General features: G+C 36.7%; 1 protein-coding gene across 1 annotated transcript in view; it reads right to left on the bottom strand.

Moving 5' to 3' along the window:
- PLOD2 (procollagen-lysine,2-oxoglutarate 5-dioxygenase 2) overlaps positions 1 to 18,871 on the bottom strand; it is a 97,440-nt gene that overhangs the window by 51,035 nt on the left and 27,534 nt on the right. The window contains exons 2-3 of the mRNA XM_043994910.1: positions 17,492 to 17,583; positions 14,107 to 14,243 (exon numbers count right to left, since the gene is read on the bottom strand). Coding sequence (XP_043850845.1) covers positions 14,107 to 14,243; positions 17,492 to 17,583 — 229 coding nt within the window. The remainder of the gene's footprint in view (positions 1 to 14,106; positions 14,244 to 17,491; positions 17,584 to 18,871) is intronic.

Raw genomic sequence — 18,871 nt, 5'->3', positions numbered from 1 at the left:
TCACTAACCGAAAGTCACAAGATCACTAGGCTAGTCGAGGTGAAAACATACCAGACTCAATTTCTCCCTCTTCCACCGATCCAATTGTCCTCCAGCACTTTGAGGATGAGGTCAATTAAAATAGTTATGTTATCAGCTAAAATTTAAAGCATTCATATCTAAGGAAACTGAGGATCCAAAGAATTGCTGATGCAGACACAGTGCTTTAAAGTTTGCCAATACATTACTTTTGACATCAGGCCTCTGAGGTAGATGAGGGGGAGAAGAAAAGGAGAAGAGAAAAAAAAAAGGAAGCACCTACTATGTGCCAGAAACTGTGCTAAGTGCTTTACAAAAACTGTATTGCCATTTGATCCTCACAACAACACCAGGGGGTGGGGGCTGTTATGATCCCATTTTTCCAGTTAAGGGAACTGAGACAGAGGTTAAGTGGCTTGTCCGGGGTCACACAGCTAGTGTCTGAGGCCTGATTTTGAACTCAGTTCTTCTTGATTCCTAAGCCCAGCACTCTAACCACTGTGCTACCTAAGTACATTATTATCTCCCATTTTACAGATAAGGAAACTGATACTGAAAGAAATTGTCTTGCCCATGATCACACATTTAGGAAATACCCCAGGCAGGCTTTCAACTGAGATCTTCCTGATTTCAAGTCCCACCTTCCATCTACCATACCAGAGATATTCAAATAACAGCAAAATTGGCAAAGAACTGGAAATTGACAGGATGCCCATTAATTGGGGAATGGCTGAACAAATTGTGGTATATGAATGTGATATATGTGGCATATGACCTAGAAAGTCATATAGAAACTGATGCTGAGTGAAGTGAGCAGAACCAGGAGAACATTGTACACAGTAACAGCAACATTATGTGATGATCAACTGTGACAGACTTAGCTCTTGTCAGCAATACAATGATCTAAGACAACTCATGATGGAAAATTCTCTCCATGTCCAGGAAAAAAAAAAAATCTTTGGAATCTGAATGCAGATCAAGGCATACTATTTTCACTTTTGTTGTCATTGAGTTTGTGTATATGTTTGTTCTTTCTTGTTATTTTTTTTCCCTTTTGTTCAGATTCTTCTTTCACAATATGACTAAAGTGGAAATGTTTTTAACATGATTGTACTGTATAACCTATATCAGATTGCTTCCTGTCTTGGGGAGAGGAAAGGGAGGGAGGGAGAAAAATTTGGAACTCAAAATCTTACTAAAATGAATGTGGAAAACAACCTTTACACGTAATTAGAAAAAAATAAAATACTATTTTTTTAAATAGCAGCAAAACTATTAAATCATTCCTTTAATTATTTATAAGACAGCTGCTGAAGTTGGCATTTGAGGTGGACAACATATTCATGTCATAAAATATATAAAAATAATCACTTAATTCAGTTCATTCGCAGTCTAGTTATCACTTGAAACTATCAGCTACAAAATGAGGTCTTTGGCTTTAAATTCTAAAAGTCCTTTCTAATTCTAAGTCCATGACACTACAGGCCCATAATAAATGCTTATTGTCTATAAATCCACATACAACTGCTCTAATAACCTTCCTCAAGAATAAAGAACTCTGATCGTGTCATTTTCCATGCTCAGAAACTTTTAATTACATCCCATCACTTAGTAATTACATCCCATCACTTAAGGACAATCATCCCTCATACTTAGCAAGTGCCTAATAATTGGAGAAAATTGATATGTGTGTGTATATACATATATACACATATGTACATGTGTATATGTGTGTATATATATAGGGGTATATATTGTGTTTATGTGCATGTATATGTGTGCGACTGTTCTAAGGGACATGAAATATCATATAGCTCAGCCTATGTGCAAACAGGGAACCTCTTTAAAATATTTCCAATAATCATTTTCCCAAGTTCCACTTGAAGGCTTCCAGTGACTCGCAAACTATGAGCTCTGAAGTGAACACATTTCATTTTTAAACTGCTTTGGATTTTAGGAAGCTTTCATTTTATACCAAGTTGGAATGTGCCTCTCTACAACTTCCCTTCATTGGTCACTATTATCCTTATTTTTTAATTGGTAAAAACATGATGCTAAAGGACCTATCATATTGGAGATAGGCCTTGAAGGATAGAAAGAATGTCGACAGATGGAAGTGAGGAGGAACTTGTGGATAGGGCATTCCAAGCATGGGAAGACTGTGAGGAAAAGCACAGCACAGGGATAGTAAAGAATGAGAAATGTCTGAGGGGATGGTGAAGGCAGCTTGAAAAGAGATAGCAGAGAAACTCTAAAGGAAGGACAAGGAATCTGGACCTAATTCAATCAAAGAGGTCACCAATGGATTTTTGTAAAAGAATGGAATAATGTGATCAGATCGATCATATATTAGAAAGTTTAATACGATAGTTGTATGTTGGATGCAATGAAGCGTTGAAGACTTGTCATTGTTAATACAATATTCTGGATAAGGAGTAACAAGAAAGGGAGCTGTAAAAGAAAAACAAAGGAAAGAAACATCTGACACAAAATCAATTAGCTGCTTTCTAACTGGATTAATTGGTAAGAGAGAAGACAAAGATGCCTGAGGTAAGAATGGGAGAAGATTGATGATATAAAGGAATGGAGAATTAAAGAGGAAAAGCTTGGGAGAATGATGATAAATATTCATTGAATGGAGAAAACCTTTTAAAACTTTAATAAAAATTGAGGGGGGAAATAAAATCCATAAAAGTGGATTAAATAATTTTCTAAGAATTTGAAGATATATAATATGATAACAATTTTTAAGAGCATAGGTTATACTGAATTTCTTGAGATCAAGTCTGATTTTCGCTCCTTGCCTGACTTTGATGACTAGATTCCTCCCAACCAAATTCATGCTGCCAGGTGAGGTGGTAAACATGGGAGTGGAGGAAGAAGAAAGAATTACCTTTACAACCAAAAACCATACTGGTCTGATCTGGTCCATTTTAGCTGACCTCCCATCCAGGGAGTGATGTGAAGAGCATAAGATTGAGTGAAAAAAGTCTTGTTTTCTATATTCTCAAGATTCATTTTTATGTCCATCATGAGTAAAAGCTACAGGCTAAAGATATTGGATTATCTGCTTTAACTTGCAAAATATAAAATAGATAAGCAGTATTTAGGAATAATCAGAAAATGGTTAGTTCTTACATTTGCATTCTGGTAATGTAAGTGCTATTAGCTGGGTTTGCCCCATGTGTGTTTGGCAAATGTGGGGAGTGTGTGTGTCTGTGTATCTGTGTGTCTAATATAAATTCCATATAGTATAATTTTCTATGTTCCTCAATTGTAACTGGATGAATTAGATGATCCCTAACCCATTCCAACACTAAAAATTCCATGATCTTTTTTACCATCTAAAGCACTTAATTGCTTTCCCAATTCACTTGGCACTTAGGTTATCTTGAACTATTAATAGTTTTGTGTATACTTCTGACCAGTCCAACTAGATTTTAAGTTAGTTCCTTGAGGATGGGGACCATGTCTTATACAGGCAAAACTTGCCCAAGACCAACTGGTTCTTTGGTAACATTGTTAGGTAGGAGCGATATGAGAAGTGGACAAGAGAATGACTTAACTATTCTCAGCAATACAACGATCCAAGAAAATTCCAAAAGATTAATGAGAAAGCATAAACCTCCAAAGAAAGAACTACTATTGATTGAACACAGAATGAAGCATGTTATTTTTCATTTTCTTTTTTCCTTTTATTCCAGTTTTCTTATACAAAATGGCTAATAGGGTAATGTTTTACATAATTGCATATGTATAACCTATATCTGATTGCTTCCCACCTGAGGGAGGGGAAAGGGAAGGGAGGGAAGAAGGGATAAAATTTGGAACTCAAAACTTTAAATAAAAATATTTATTATTTTTAAAATGCAATGTAAGGGTACCCAAATGAGGAGTGAGATCTGGAGCCATTAAATCTCCATGGACAAACAAAAAGAGAAACTGAAGAATAAAAAAAGCATGTGATTTCTTTTTTTAAAAAATGAACAAGAAACTATTTTTGTTTTGTTTTGTTTTTGTTTTGCAGGGCAATGAGGGTTAAGTGACTTGCCCAGGGTCACACAGCTAGTAAGTATCAAGTGTCTGAGGCTGGATTTGAACTCAGGTCCTCCTGAATCCAGGGCTGGTACTCTATCTATGGCACCACCTAGGTGCCCCCAAGAAACTATTTTTACAGGAAGTTTTCATGACTTGATTAAAAAGTGTTAATGATATTGTCAAGTGGTCCAGTACATCTTAGTTGAAGGAAATAAGCAGTTTAGGGAACAACTGGATTCAGACTCATGTTTTGGTAATATCCCTTTGTCAGCTGTGTGGATTACTGATAGGTGAAACAAAAGGTTTAAGGCAGGGAGCCCAATTAGGAGGTTATTGCAATAGTCCAGAGACATGATGTCCTGGTTAAGTACAGTGAAGAGGATGGTCTACCTCCAATCTTTGCCCCAACTTCTGGCAAGTGATTGATAACTTTGCCCCTTCTTTTAAAAAAGTTTATCATAAATTTTTAGAGTTGGAAGAAACTAGTGGATAGAGCACCGGCCCTGGATTCAGGAGGACCTGAGTTCAAATCCGGACTCAGACACTTAACACTTGCTAGCTGTGTGACCCTGGGCAAGTCACTTAACCCCAATTGCCTCACAAAAAAAGAAAAGAAAAAAAATAAAAGAGTTGGAAGAAACCTTAGAGATCATCTAATACAAATAGTCACAATCAATTCACATATACAAGATTGCATTACAATGTATTCATTTTGCATATGAACAAAGTGCCTTAAGTACATGGAGCAGAAGGTCCACCCACAAGAACTATTAGTGTTCTGCTTATTCTTAAACATGGCATATTTTTATACTTCACAAAATAAAGTAGATAGCAGAACAATGTGCCTAAAATACAATCAATTGTTAACTATAACTTGAATAGAAGAGTCCATACCCCCCAAATAATAACAGATATCAGGGGCTAGGATGTGTTTTGTCTTGCCTTCATACTAATGTAATGAAATGTTGCCCATAACTAATGACTAGGTTCTTTGTGTATGCATGCTTAATCTTCTGTCTTTGTCAGTAAGAAAAAGTCTACTTTCCTTAGTTAAAATTATAGACATTTCGCCAGAAAATTATTGCTTTCAGAATTCTTTCACTCTATCACCCATTTAACCTTTAAAAAGGCAGATACCCCAGTGACAATGTGAATTATCCTAGACAAAATCTACTTTTATAGGTGGACGTTTTATAGGTGAGAAGTTAGCAGGATGGGAGCAATTGTGAAATTCTTCTTACCTGTAGGGTTAGGTTTTTTTTTTATTGTTTCTGTTTTTCCATCTTTTTTTTTTTCTAATTTTGGTCCAGACCTGTGATTTCATCAGTTTAAGAAATTCCCAGTAAGAGGGGGCAGCTAGGTGGCACAGTGTATAAAACACTGGCCATAGATTCAGGAGGATCTGGGTTCAAATTCTACCTCAGACACTTGACACTTACTAGTTGTTTGACCCTGGGCAAGTTGCTTAACCCTCATTGCCCTACCAAAAAAAAGTAAATAAAATTCTAAATAAATTATGAATGAATGAAGAAAGAAAGAGAAGGAAGTCCCAGTGAGAAATCTTTCTCTACTGATGCTAATTAACAATTTATCTACAAGTTGTGGTCTTAACATGTTAATAACATCACAGTTCCAGAACAAGAAGAGACCTCTGTGGTCATCTGGCCCAACACCCTCATTTCTAAATTGAGCCAAGGCCCAGAAGGGTAAAAGATCTCCTCAAAGTCACAAAGCTGAGCTGGGATTTGAATTTCCATCATAATCCTCTTAGTTCAATACTTCTTCCATGGCCTAATACTGCTTAAGTTGCCTAGGGCACTTGGAAATTAAAGTGACTGGCTTAGGATCACATAGCCAGTAAGTGTCAACAACTGGATTTGAATGAAAGTCTTCCTGACTCCAAGGCCAACTCTCCATTCGCCATGCCACACTGGCTCTTATCTGTACAGTACTGCAAATAAATAGCATTGCTTTTCACCACTACTGCCAAAAGAGATAAAACCCATATACTATATAATGTCATTACTAGGCATCCAGAAACATTAAACAACATGTTTACTTTCTATTAAAAGAAAGGCTAAATGACTCTGTGTTAAGAATGACCTAAATTCTCAAAGTGAATGTATTCATCTTCAAGAGAGATTAGTATTTTTAAAAATCTTTAACTTTTTAGAATTTACAGAATTTATGCACTGAAAATGTGATTCACTAACCTAGCCATTTTAGCTCAACAGCAGTTTGTGAGAGATGCCCAGAGAGAGAACATTGGCTGGCATAACTGAAAAGCCAGAGAGGATGCCATCAAGACACCTCCCAAAGCAAGAAGTACTTTATTACTCTAAATGATGTAGCTTTGGAAAATTTCAATACTTTCCTACCTTTAAAATTCCTTTTTACATCTTCCAAGGAAAAATAAAATTAAAACCATCATAGTGATTTCTGACATCTACCAAGTAGTCATAGAAATGCCAGTGTGTTTCTTTTTTCTTTTGCACTCACTGCTCTGTTTTATATGATCTCATAAATTAAGCAATGTGTGGCAACTACTGTAGGAATTTATTTGAGATTCTCAGATTATCTATCCCTCCATTTCTCAGCCAAAAATGTTTCAGACTAATTCTGGGAGTCCAGAAAGACTGCATATTTAGAAGATTCTTTACTATTGTAAATATATACTGAAATATACCCAAAGTCCTATGATTTAATCATAGCAAGTATTTCCACTACTACTGATGTGGGCTGGAATTTCAGTCAAATTGATTGCATCGTCCCAAAAGAATTATAAGACTCAGTGACTCAGTTTCCCAGGTTTTATTGCAATACTGTGAGTGACCACAAGGAGAGAAGCAGAATAGCGGGAAGGTGTCTCTCAAATAGTGAAAGAAAAGACAGTCATATTTATAGTATGGATAAATTGATTTTCAGTCTCATTATAATAATCTCCACCTTAGGGAGGTACAGGGGAGGCCTGTCTTAATTTGGAGTTCCTGGGGTCCTAAGCCAACCCCCGAGGTAGGTACCTTTTTCAGTAGAGGTATGTTTTGGGGGTTTACATCTCATAAGGTGAATCTGGGGACAAATTTAGCCTTTCCTGCACATGTCTCTTTCTGATTCCCATGCTGAATTTCAAAACATCTTCATTTATCATTTATTTCTAGTCTAAGTTTCTATAGCCTGTCATTTAGTCTAAGGTCTTCATGGTCTTGCTCCCTCTTTTTCCGTTATGGGTACTGATTACTGTGGTTGAGAACTTAGCATCCTGACTTGTAAGTTATCCATTAATTGGGGTCTGAATCCCTTTTAGAGCTCATATCTGAATTAGAGCTTGGGTGTTAGGTTTTTCTGTTAACCCCTTCTTGCCTCCTCCATCATTACTACTAAGGTAAAATAAAATTCAGTCATCATGAGTTGGCATGGAAAAAAATTCTATCACCTGGTGGCTAGCCTTCTGATGCTGAGTCTCTTCAAATTTAGTTAAATTGGTACAATGCCAGGTCTACAAAACCAAAAATACAGGTGTTCTTTGCTTTAATATTTCCTTCAAAAGACATATTTAAAGCTAAATCATAGTTTCTCATCAAATTGTAGATTTATTTTATCTCCATTTCTTAGAGCTTTTCAATTCCCAATAGTTTCTAATTTTCAGTTTAAAATTTCTTTGCCCCCAGGTATCACTATCAAGTAGATAATGATCTGTCACAAATTCACAGATTCTTAAGAGCTGGAAGGGTCCCTAGAGATCAGACTTAGCTAAATGTTTATTTTACAGATAAAGAATCTGAGACCCAGAGAGGATAAGTAACTTCCCCAAGCTTGCACAGCTAATTAATTAATGACAGAGCTGGGCTTTCAACCCAGGTCTCCTGATTCCACATTCAGAGATCTTCTGACTATTGCTGGTTGCCCCATGTGTGTGTGTGTGTGTGTGTGTGTGTGTATATACAACATATACATAATGCACATATGTTACACATACATATGTTTATATACATATATGCATGCACAGCTTCCACATGCGCTGTCTTCAGCGCATGCTTGGCATATCTTGGTCAAATAGGATCATCAACACAGAAGTGCTCCAACGAGCACAACTTCCGAGCATCTACACGCTACCGAAACAAAGACAGCTGAGCTGGCTTGGTCATGTGCACCGCATGCAAGACAGGTACATTCCTAAAGACCTACTCTATGGCAAGTTAGCCTCAGGCCAAAGACCTGCTGGATACCCCCAGCTTCACTACAGAGATGTATGCAAGTGAGACTTGAGGGCTCTGGGAATAGACATCAGCAGCTGGGAGGAGATGGCCAAGGACCGCGCCCGATGGAGTTCAGTACTCAGGAGCAGCTTGTGGGCAGCTGAGATGGGCCTTCAAGCTCAGGAGGAAGAAAAACAAATGAGATGCAGGAACCGACTGGTAACAGCGCAGTTTTCTGATGTTCTCGTTGTGACGGGAGCTGCAGCTCCCTTATTGGACTGCACAGCCACACTGTGGCCTGTGGCTCTTCAAGGCACTGATCCATGGTTGTCAGCAACTGGTGGAAGCCTACTACTATTACTACTACTATGCACGCACATAGATTGTGTATTTATGTTCATGGATCACTCAACAAGCATTTCTAAGGACATACGATGTGCCAGGTACTGTGCTAAGCACTGAGACACACATATAAAGGTAAAAATTATAAGTTTTATATATATATATATATATATATATATATATATATATATATATATATATATATATATATATACTGTAAAGAAATCGATCAGAGATAATTTTATAGATAGAACTTTTTTTTTGGTGAATCATCTCCATTTTTTCTATTACATAAATTCCAATTATTTATCTTAGTTTCTTTGTAATACATCAGTATTTGAACAAAAGGAATTATTTTCAGTATTCTATTTAAATTGACTGCCTATATTCTGGCTCAATTTAAATCCTAATACATATTCCTATACTTTATAATTTTTTGGAGTTTATTTTTTAAGCTCAAAAATTAATCTACTTAAGAAAACATACAGTGTGAGAATGTAATGAAACTGTTTTTAATTGCTACATAAAATTGGTTTGGGGAAAAACCACATTTCTATATCTAATTGTAGAATCCACACTCCTAAGAAAAAGAATGCCCTTAATACATCAAATATATGTAGGCATTCTGGAAAAGTTGTTTTACTAACAGGATGAATTAAAAATATCATTTATTACCTCTCATATACAATATATATAATCATCATTTTTAAAAACTGCCTAATATATATATATATGTGTGTGTGTGTGTGTGTGTGTGTGTGTGTGTGTGTGTGTGTGTGTGTGTGTATACACACACACACCAGTCTCTGAAAGAAGGCACAGGTAGAATCTTAGATACAGTCTTTAGCTGAATCAAACCAGTACATCAGTAAGGAGAACTGTTGCATCATAATTCATGCAATAACCTGAAAAATGAACATCTCATTTACCTTGATTGTCCCACTGATTCTGTGCCTTCTCTAGACAAATACCAATTACCAGTGTATGGTCACCAACACACACACACTTTTTTTTTAAGTCTATAATATTTATTTATTTATTTATTTATTTATTTATTTAAAGTTGAGTTCCAAATTGTATCCCTCTTTCATTCTCTCCCTTCCTCCCCTCCCCCCTCCCCAAGGTTGCAAGCAATCAGTATAGCTTATACATGTGCAATTATGTAAAACATTGCCATATTAGTCATTTTACATAAAAAGACTCAAGTTAAAAAAAAAGAGAAAGTACAAAATAGCCTGCTTAAGTCTGTGTTCAATCAATATCAATTCTTTCTCTGGTGGTGGATAGCATGCTTCATCTTTAGTCCTTTGGGATTGTCTTAGATCATTGCATTTCTGAGAGTAGTTGTCATTCACAAATGCTCATAGAGTGATAATTCTGTCACTGTGCACAATGTTTTCCTGGTTCTGCTCACTTCACTATACATCAGTTCATATGAGTCTTTCCAGGTTTTTCTGAAATCATCTTGCTTATAGAACAGTAATATTCCATTATAATCATATACCACAGCTTGTTCAGTCATTCCCCAATTGATGGATATTCCTTTGATTTCCAATTCTTAGCCACCACAAAGAGTTGCTATAAATATATTTTGTACATTTTTTCACCTTTTCTCTTGTTCAGTTCCTATTGTTAACTGTTTCCCTCCATCCTATTCCCTTTCCCATGATACTTATTCTATTTTCTATCTTCTTTCACCCCATCCCTCCTCAAAAGTGTTTTGCTTCTGACTGCCCCCTCCTGCAATCTGCCCTCCCTTCTTTTACCCCTCCCTCCTAATCACCTTCCCCTCCTATTTTCCCCCAGGCTTAGATAGATTACTCCACCCAATTGAGTGTGCATGTTATTCCCTCACTGAGCCAACTCTGATGAGATTAAGGTCTTTGAGCCAATTCTGGTGAGTGTAAGGCTCATTCACTTCCCTGGTCCTCCCCTATCTCTCCCCCCACTCCATAAGCCCTTTCCTGTTTCTTTCATGTGGGATTTCAACCCCATTCTACCTCTCCCCTTCCCTCTACCACTGTTCATTTCTCTCACCCCTCAATTTTACCTTAAAGATGCCATCATGGGACAGCTATGTGACACAGTGGAAAAAGCACCCACCCAGGAACCAGGAGGACCCAAGCCCAAATTCAGCCTCAGACACAAGACACTCACCTGCTACACTACCCAAGACATGTCACCTACCTCCAACCACCCCCCCCACACAAAAAAAGATAAACAAAAAATAAATATTTTGCAGATATCATCCCTTCATAATAAATTCCCACCTGTGCCCTCTGTCTAAATTTATTTCTATAATTTGCCCTAATTCTGAGAAAGTTCTTATGAGTTAGACATATCATCTCCCATGTAGGAATGTTAACAGTTTAACCTTTTAACATCCCTCTTAATTTCTTTTTCCTGTTTATCTTTTTATGCTTCTCCAGGGTCATGTATTTGAAAGTCAATTTTTCTATTCAGTTCAGGTCTTTTCATCACAAATACTTGAAAGTCCTCTTTTTCATTGAAGTCCCATTTTTTCCCATGAAAGATTATACTCAGTTTTGATGGATAGGTGATTCTTGGTTGTAATCCCAATTCCTTTGCCCTCTGGAATATCATATTCCATGCCCTCTTTATAGAAGCTGCTAGATCTTGTGCTATCCTGACTGTGGCTCCACAGTACTTTAATTCTTTCTTTTTGGCAGCTTGCAATATTTTTTTCCTTAACCTGGGAGCTCTGGAATTTGGCTATAATATTCCTGGGAGTTTTCATTTTGGGATCTCTTTCAGGAGGTGATCAGTCAATTCTTTCAATTTCATTTTACCTTCTGCTTCTAGAATATCAGAGCAATTTTCCCTGACAATTTCCTGGAATATGATGTCTAATCTCTTTCCTTGATCATGTTTTTCAGGTAGTCCAATAATTTTCAAATTATCTCTCTTGGATCTGTTTTCCAGGTCAGTTGTTTTCCCAAGGAGATATTTCACATTGCCCTCTATTTTGTCTTCATTTGGATTTTCTATATTGTGTCTTGGTTTCTCATAAAATCACTAGTTTCCATTTGTTCACTCCTAATTCTTAGGCGATTATTTTCTTCAGACAACTTTTGTATACCAACAGACACTTCTTGAGCAGATCTTCCATTCTATGAGTTCTCAGGTGGTAGCTATATCATGTGATTTCAGAATTCCTCTAAGTCAAAAAATACTTGATGCTAACTATTCTCCTACCTGTATGAGTCTGGGCCAGTCATGTAACCTCCCAATACCATGAGTAGCAATCTAAAACCCTATGTTACAGCTACAGTGAAGTGACAGAGGAAGTTTTGACATCTGATGTTTCCTAGATGGATAAAAGCAGAGCCAGACCAAAATAAAATGTGTATTGCACATGTTGTTATATGTTGCTTATTTGCAATACATATTCACCCTAGAAGAGAAGAAAGATTTGACTAATTCTGAGACTTAAAATCCAAACTTAGAGACTTCATATTTCTGTCCAGATTTGGACCCTGAGGAAATCCCAGAACTTTGAAGTATGTATATGAATATAGTCCAGAACGTTCTAATAGCCAGGGTTTCCAGCTTTCCAGGATTTGACTGAAACATTTCCAACAGAGAAATGGAGCAATTCACTTAGTTACTCACATAAATTACTATTTCAGTTCAGTCTTGATAACATTATTTAATTTTTGTGCTCATTATACAAAGGAGTGGTTGCAAGAGGAAAAAAAAATATTTCTGGGGATTTAGTAAAATATATTTAGTGTAGTCTACAACAAGCATTTGACCAAAGTTTGAGGGCACTCTTGAAACAAACTGTATGTCTCCAAACTTACAAGATTCATGCTATGGTGGAATAATGGCCACTTTTTTTTTTCTCTTTTTAAAAAATTAACTTTAGGCCAAATATATTTTACAAGTAAGTTAACAGCATATGGGTGATCTACATTTTGAGGGATTTGGATCAACCAATTATTAATCAGTTAGCTTTATTTTGCATCTAATATGTGCCAGGTGCTGTCCTAGGTACTAGTGATACAAATATACAGAATGAAACCATCCCTACTCTTACTGGCAGTTTACAATCTAACAGGCAGCTGTGTGCACGTGTGTGTGTGTGCATGTATATGTGTGTGTATGTGTATGCATATGCACATGAATTTTAATACCATAACATGTATGTAGTCTTTTAAGGTTGTCAAAGCACTGTATATGTTATCTCTTTTGATATTTACAATAACCCTGTGAGATAAATGCTATTGTGATTCTCATTTTACACATGAGGAAACTGAGACTGAAGAGAAGTTAAGAGATTTGTCCAGAATCACAGAACTACTAAGTGACCAAGACAGATTTGAACTCAGGTTTTCCTGACTCCAAGTCCAACACTCTTTCCACCATACTACTGAACCGCCTACACACACACACACAGAGAGAGAGAGAGAGAGAGAGAGAGAGAGAGAATAAATACAAGACAGTTTGGGAAAGAGAATGCTAGCAGTTAGGGAAAGAATCAAGAAAGGTTCCCCATAGAAAATGGTGTTAAGCAGCATCTTGAAAGAAGAAAAGTAGAGTAAGAGGCTGAGACCAGGTGAGAGTACATTCCATACATAGCAGACAGCTAATGAAAAGTCTCAAAGATGGGTGATGGAGTATCAAGTGAGAAACAGAAAGAAGGTCATTCTAGCTGCATCACAGAGAGCTAGAGGGTGAGCAATATGTAGTACTGAATCTCTGATTTCATTATTTCAAATATGGAAACTCCCTCCAACAATTCAGATCAGCAATCTATCTGTTTACTTGCTATCCATCTTAAGAAGGCTGCCTATAGCACTAAAAAGAAATGTGGCTCAAAGCCACACAGATAATATATGTCAGGGCTAGACTTGAACACAGTTTGTCATATCTCCGAGAGTCAACTTACAGCTTACAGAGTACCATTTCTTTTCTCTCATATGTACACAGATATGTTCCCCTGTGTTACAGTTTGTATTTTTAATTTTCATTTAATAAGACATGGGGGTTTTTTGAGTTGTGAATGGCATAGATCAGGGCTCCTTAAACTTTTTCCACTCATGACCCCTTTTCATCCAAGAAATTTTTACACAACCCCAGGGTATATAGACATATAATAATAAATAACCTTTTACTGTTGCTAAATTTTTCACAACCCCCACATTCAGTTACACAACGCTTTAGGGGGTTGCAACCCACAGTTTAAGGAGCTTTGCCATAGAATATCAGTTACATATATTGAAGAAGCCTCCAGAGACCTTTGCTACATCTCTGAAGCAAAATGAGAAAAGGCACTTCAAACAGAATCAATTCATACAATGTTTCATAGGGGAAGCTCCTGTCACACTTTATCTCCATGATGGGTCATGGTTTTTATAGCTGAGTGAATGTTTTATTTTATACTACTAACAATTCAAAACAAATACCACCAAAATGTAAACTATCAAAATCTTGGAACATCCTTATATCATTACAAAATAGAAAAGTTGAAAATAACGTATTTTCCTACCATTGAGTAAAAAAAACAATCAAATCTTCTTGGTCAGCGTGACTTCCCATTGCTTCTTTCAGTAATCTTACTTTTTGGCCCCCACCAATAGTGTTTGCCTTGTCTCCACCTTTCCATTCTTCTCCTTTACCAAGAACCTGTGAAGAAAATGAACACGACTGCTGAACTACAAGAAAAAAATGAAAGATATTTGTAAAAGAACCCCAAATTATGCATAATCATTCTAGTAAAAAGAAATAAAAAGACTTTAAATTTCTTGACATCGATCTTTGAAATCTTGCTACAAAAGACATTTCCATTTAATGAATGACATTTCCATTAATGGAATAGAATTCTACAATGTAATACTACATACTTACGTATCACAAAAAAGAATAATGAAGACAAAAATGAGGGATACAGAGACACCTGGGATTGCAGTCAGGATTTTTAAATGGGGTTATAGGATGGGGGGAAATAGAAACAAAAGCCTGGAACACACATACTATGACAGTCTAACAAGAAAAGTGAATGCGTGAATAAGGTGTGTGTTTTAGGCCTGTGCTTTAAGCATGTGTTTTACGTATGTGTTTTAGGTGTGTCTTTAAGGCATGTCCTTAAGGTGTGTGTTTTAGACAATCTAAGAAGAAAAGTGTATGAGTGCTTTAGGCATATGTTGTAGGCTTGTGTTTTGAATGGGAAAAAAAAGAAGAATCTTGGTAAGAATGCAGAGAAAATAACTGAAAAAATTGCTGATCTTTTGGCCAAATGTATTTTACTATGCTAATTTTAAAATAAAACATGTAATTTCTAAAGACCATTCCCAAAATCATTTGAGGGAAAAAAATAGAACTTTTAAAAGTGTAAAGAAATAAAGGTTATTTTCTAACATAGGTGGACATTGATATAAATAAAGAAAATGTAAAAAACTTTGACCATAATTTTCAGTTAGATAAAGAATCTGGATAAAAGCAAAGTAACTTTTAGACCTTAAGCTATTTTCCTGCTGACCTAAAATGGATTGTTCAGGTTATAACTGAGGCCATCAAACAAAATTCCACCCTTCTCTCCTTATAAATCGTAACCACAGCCTTCTAAAACCTTCAAAAGCTTAGTGAGATTTTATTGTCTCAAAGGAATTGCTCGGTCAAGAGGAATCTACGCTTGCTGCTAATTCTGTTTGTCCCCAGCTTCATCAACTCCCCAGGTTTCTGCTCTAGAAGGGCAAGTTTAGCTGCCAGAAAGAGAAGGAATGTGCCCTTATCTGACAAAGGGGATAAAGGGAGGAAAAATCCCGAAATTCAACCTAAACTGGCTGATATTTTTTTTTCCAAATGGAAAATAGGACCAAAAACTTGTCATATGTCAATTTCCCTTTCCTAGCACAATATTTTCTATAATGGATGATTGATAAATATTTGACAAGTGAATGGTGGATGGATCCTAGTAAATAATGGGGACATCAACAAAATCACCATAACAGAAGCAGCAATAGGACCAAAGCTTTTCATAAGACATAGACTCTGAATCTATCTTCAGTGAATTTCAGGCCAGGACCTAAGAAGCAGTTAACCCACAGGGTTCCTTTCCCCCACCCACCCTTCAATAATGCTTACAGTATGTGCTGCTGGATAAATCCTCAATTTATAGTCCATGGTGAAGATGAGCAACACTGCCAAGTCTGGTGGGATCCTCAGGCCACAAAGCCCCTTTCTTTCTTTTTGTTTTTTTTTGTTTTTTACAAAGCCCTTTCTTTAAGGACTTATTCCCTTGTACTTACCTATTGCCCCACCCAATAATCCCTTTTAATTTGGGAAAGCAACATAACATAATGGAAAAAAGTGCCACATGTGGAGTCAGAAGACCCGAGCTCAATTGCCAATTTGCTAACTATATGAAATGGAGCAAGTCCCTCGTCTTTTCTGGACTTCTGGTGGTTCAATGGATACAGCATTAGGCCTGGAGTCAGGAAGACCTAAGTTCAAATCCAGGCTCAGGAACTTACCAGCTAGGAAGTCACTTGAACCTGTTTGCCTCAGTTTCCTCATCTATAAAATGAGTTGGCAAAGGAAATAGCAAACTACTCCTCTATCTTTGCCAAAAAAAAACCCAAATAGGGTTGTGAAGAAGTTGGACAAAATGACACAACAACAAAAATAAAGGCACTGATAAAAAAATTTTTAAATAAAAATAATAAATAAATGAATGAATGAATGAATGAATGAATGAATGAAGGCACTGAGTTAGAAGACCTCCAAGGTCCTTTGTATCTCTTATATATATTTCTAAGTTAATGGAATAAGGAGAACTAGAATCAAAGTTTCCTGATTCCTAGGAATCAGTGTCAGTGTCTCAGTGTCTGAGACAAAATCATAATAAGACCCTAAATATACGATAATATCAAAATGAAAATTTCCCTTGCAATTATGTTCTCAATTCTAAACTAAAGTCAATAGCCAATAAACATCTTAGCTACATGACACAGTAGATAAAGCTTCCAATCTGGAGGTAGAACTTGAATTCAAATCTGGCCTCAGCCATTTCCTAGCTAGATGACCCTGGGCAAATCACTTAACCCTATTTGCAGTCAGTTTCCTCATCTGTAAAATGTTCTGGAGAAGGAAATGGCAAACCATTCCAGTATCTCTGCCAAGAAAACCCCAAATGGGGTCACGGAGAGTCAGACATGCCTGAAACTACTGAATGAAAATGTGCCAAATGCTATGCTGAATTTTGGGGATACAAAAAAAAAAAAAACCCAGTCCCAGTCCTCAAGGAACTTACAATCCAATGGGGGAAAACAACACACAAATGAAAGCTGAAAAAGAGAAGGGAGTCACTGGGCACTGGGGAAGGTTGATAGCAAAGAAACTCAAACTGAGTAAAGCAACATCCAAGAAAGGCACTCTTGAACAAAGAAAGAAATGGAAATCATTATAGTTATGAGAAATGATTTTAAATAAAAACCCCAAATGGCAAAGCCCTAATCTCTGATTTTAAACTGAAATATCAAAATTAGTGACTGATTACTAAGATGCTATTGTACATAAGACTTTCTACTAGGCGCTTCAAGATTATTTGGGGAGGGGGGGCAGCTAGGTGTCAAGTGGATAAAGCACTGGCCTTGGATTCAGGAGGACCCAAGTTCAAATCTGGCCTCACACACTTGACACTTACTAGCTGTGTGACACTGGGCAAGTCACTTTATCCTTATTGCCCCACAAAAAAGAAAAAACAAAACAAGCAAAAAAAAACCAAGATTATTTTTTAAGATTATATGTTAACCAATAACAACTCATGTTTGATTTTGTTTTCTTTGGTTCCCAGTTATTTTTATCTTACAGAAATATTTATACAAGGCATAGTTTTCCAACATTTTCCATAAATTTAAAGGATGATACATTACCTTCACAGTATAATTGAAGTACTTGGCTGATTGCATAAATCGATGGTATCCATCAGTTTCTTTGGTTGCTACCGTTATGACTAATAACTTATCTGCAAATATAGAAGAAAACATCATCAGAATGGGTGCTGAACTGATAAATTAAATGCTTTTATTTCACTGTTTTTTACAAATGACTATAGATCACATTGGAGTCATCCAAGTGCCATGAATTATTAATCAGACCAGGACAATGATCAGTGTGAAACTAGAAAATGTGCTGTGAACAAAATGTTAATTGTAAATAACAGTATAATTTAATTTGGCTCCTTTGTAACAGATTGTTTTTTTTGCAGGGCAATGAGCATTAAGTGACTTGCCCAGGGTCACACAGCTAGTAAGTGTTGAGTGTCTGAGGCCAGATTTGAACTCAGGTCCTCCTGAATTCAGGGCCAGTGTTGTATCCATTGCACCACCTAACTGCCCCTAATTTGGCTACTTTGGCAAAATACTTTTATTTTAATAGAAGAAGATAAGATTGACATCAGTGAACTTCACATGAAGTCTTCTGAGGCACAGTGTAGTTCACACACCAATCACTCTAAGAACTGAACCTAGATAAAACACTAGATAGCAACTAAGCAACCAAGTGCTTGCCTGCCTATGCATGAGACCCAAAATGTATATCAGTGAGTAAGTCTTAGAACCCAGTATTTGCTCAATGCAAATTCCCTATGCTAAGGCAGACATGCTCTGAAAATATTTAAGTACTATAAATGAACTATATTCCCATTATGTAACTATTACATACTATACCTTCTTCCCCAATCTTATGTTGCCTGCCTCCTCTTAACTCTGTGCCTTTTTGTACACTGTCCAATGCCAAAAACAAAATTCCATCTGTTATCTCTACCTATTGACATTCTTCTATTCTTTCAAATTCTGCCTTCTTCCAGCCAGTCTTATTTACTTATTGTTACTGAAATTAGCAATGGCCCTAGTCTCCATGCTTTGGGTTGGCGCTCTTTGATACCTAGAATGTCCTTCCTCTTACATCATCCTCTTAGGATCCCAAGTGTCTTTCCAGGTTCAACTCCCTTTCCACCTATTAAAGGAACCCTTTCAGGACCCCTCTATTTATTGGTGCTCTCACCCTCCTCAAATTACATTGGATTTACTCACCTAGGTACTGGTTATATCCTCTACAATGTAAGAGTCCTGAGGAAATGGATTGTTTCTAGCGAAGTGTCATGCATACAGTAGCTGCTCAACAAATAGTATGTGAAGTAAGTGAATGAAACTAAGGACAAGAACGTCCTTAGGAGCTTGAGGCCAAAGGAATTGAGAAGTGACCCATATGTCCATGCCCAGATCCATATTTTCCACGAAGGTATGTATGTA

The sequence above is a fragment of the Dromiciops gliroides genome, chromosome 3 (genome assembly GCF_019393635.1).
Source record: "Dromiciops gliroides isolate mDroGli1 chromosome 3, mDroGli1.pri, whole genome shotgun sequence".
NCBI classification, from domain to species: domain Eukaryota; kingdom Metazoa; phylum Chordata; class Mammalia; order Microbiotheria; family Microbiotheriidae; genus Dromiciops; species Dromiciops gliroides.
Note: the sequence above shows the minus strand (reverse complement) of the source record. Positions and strands in the feature narration are given on the sequence as shown.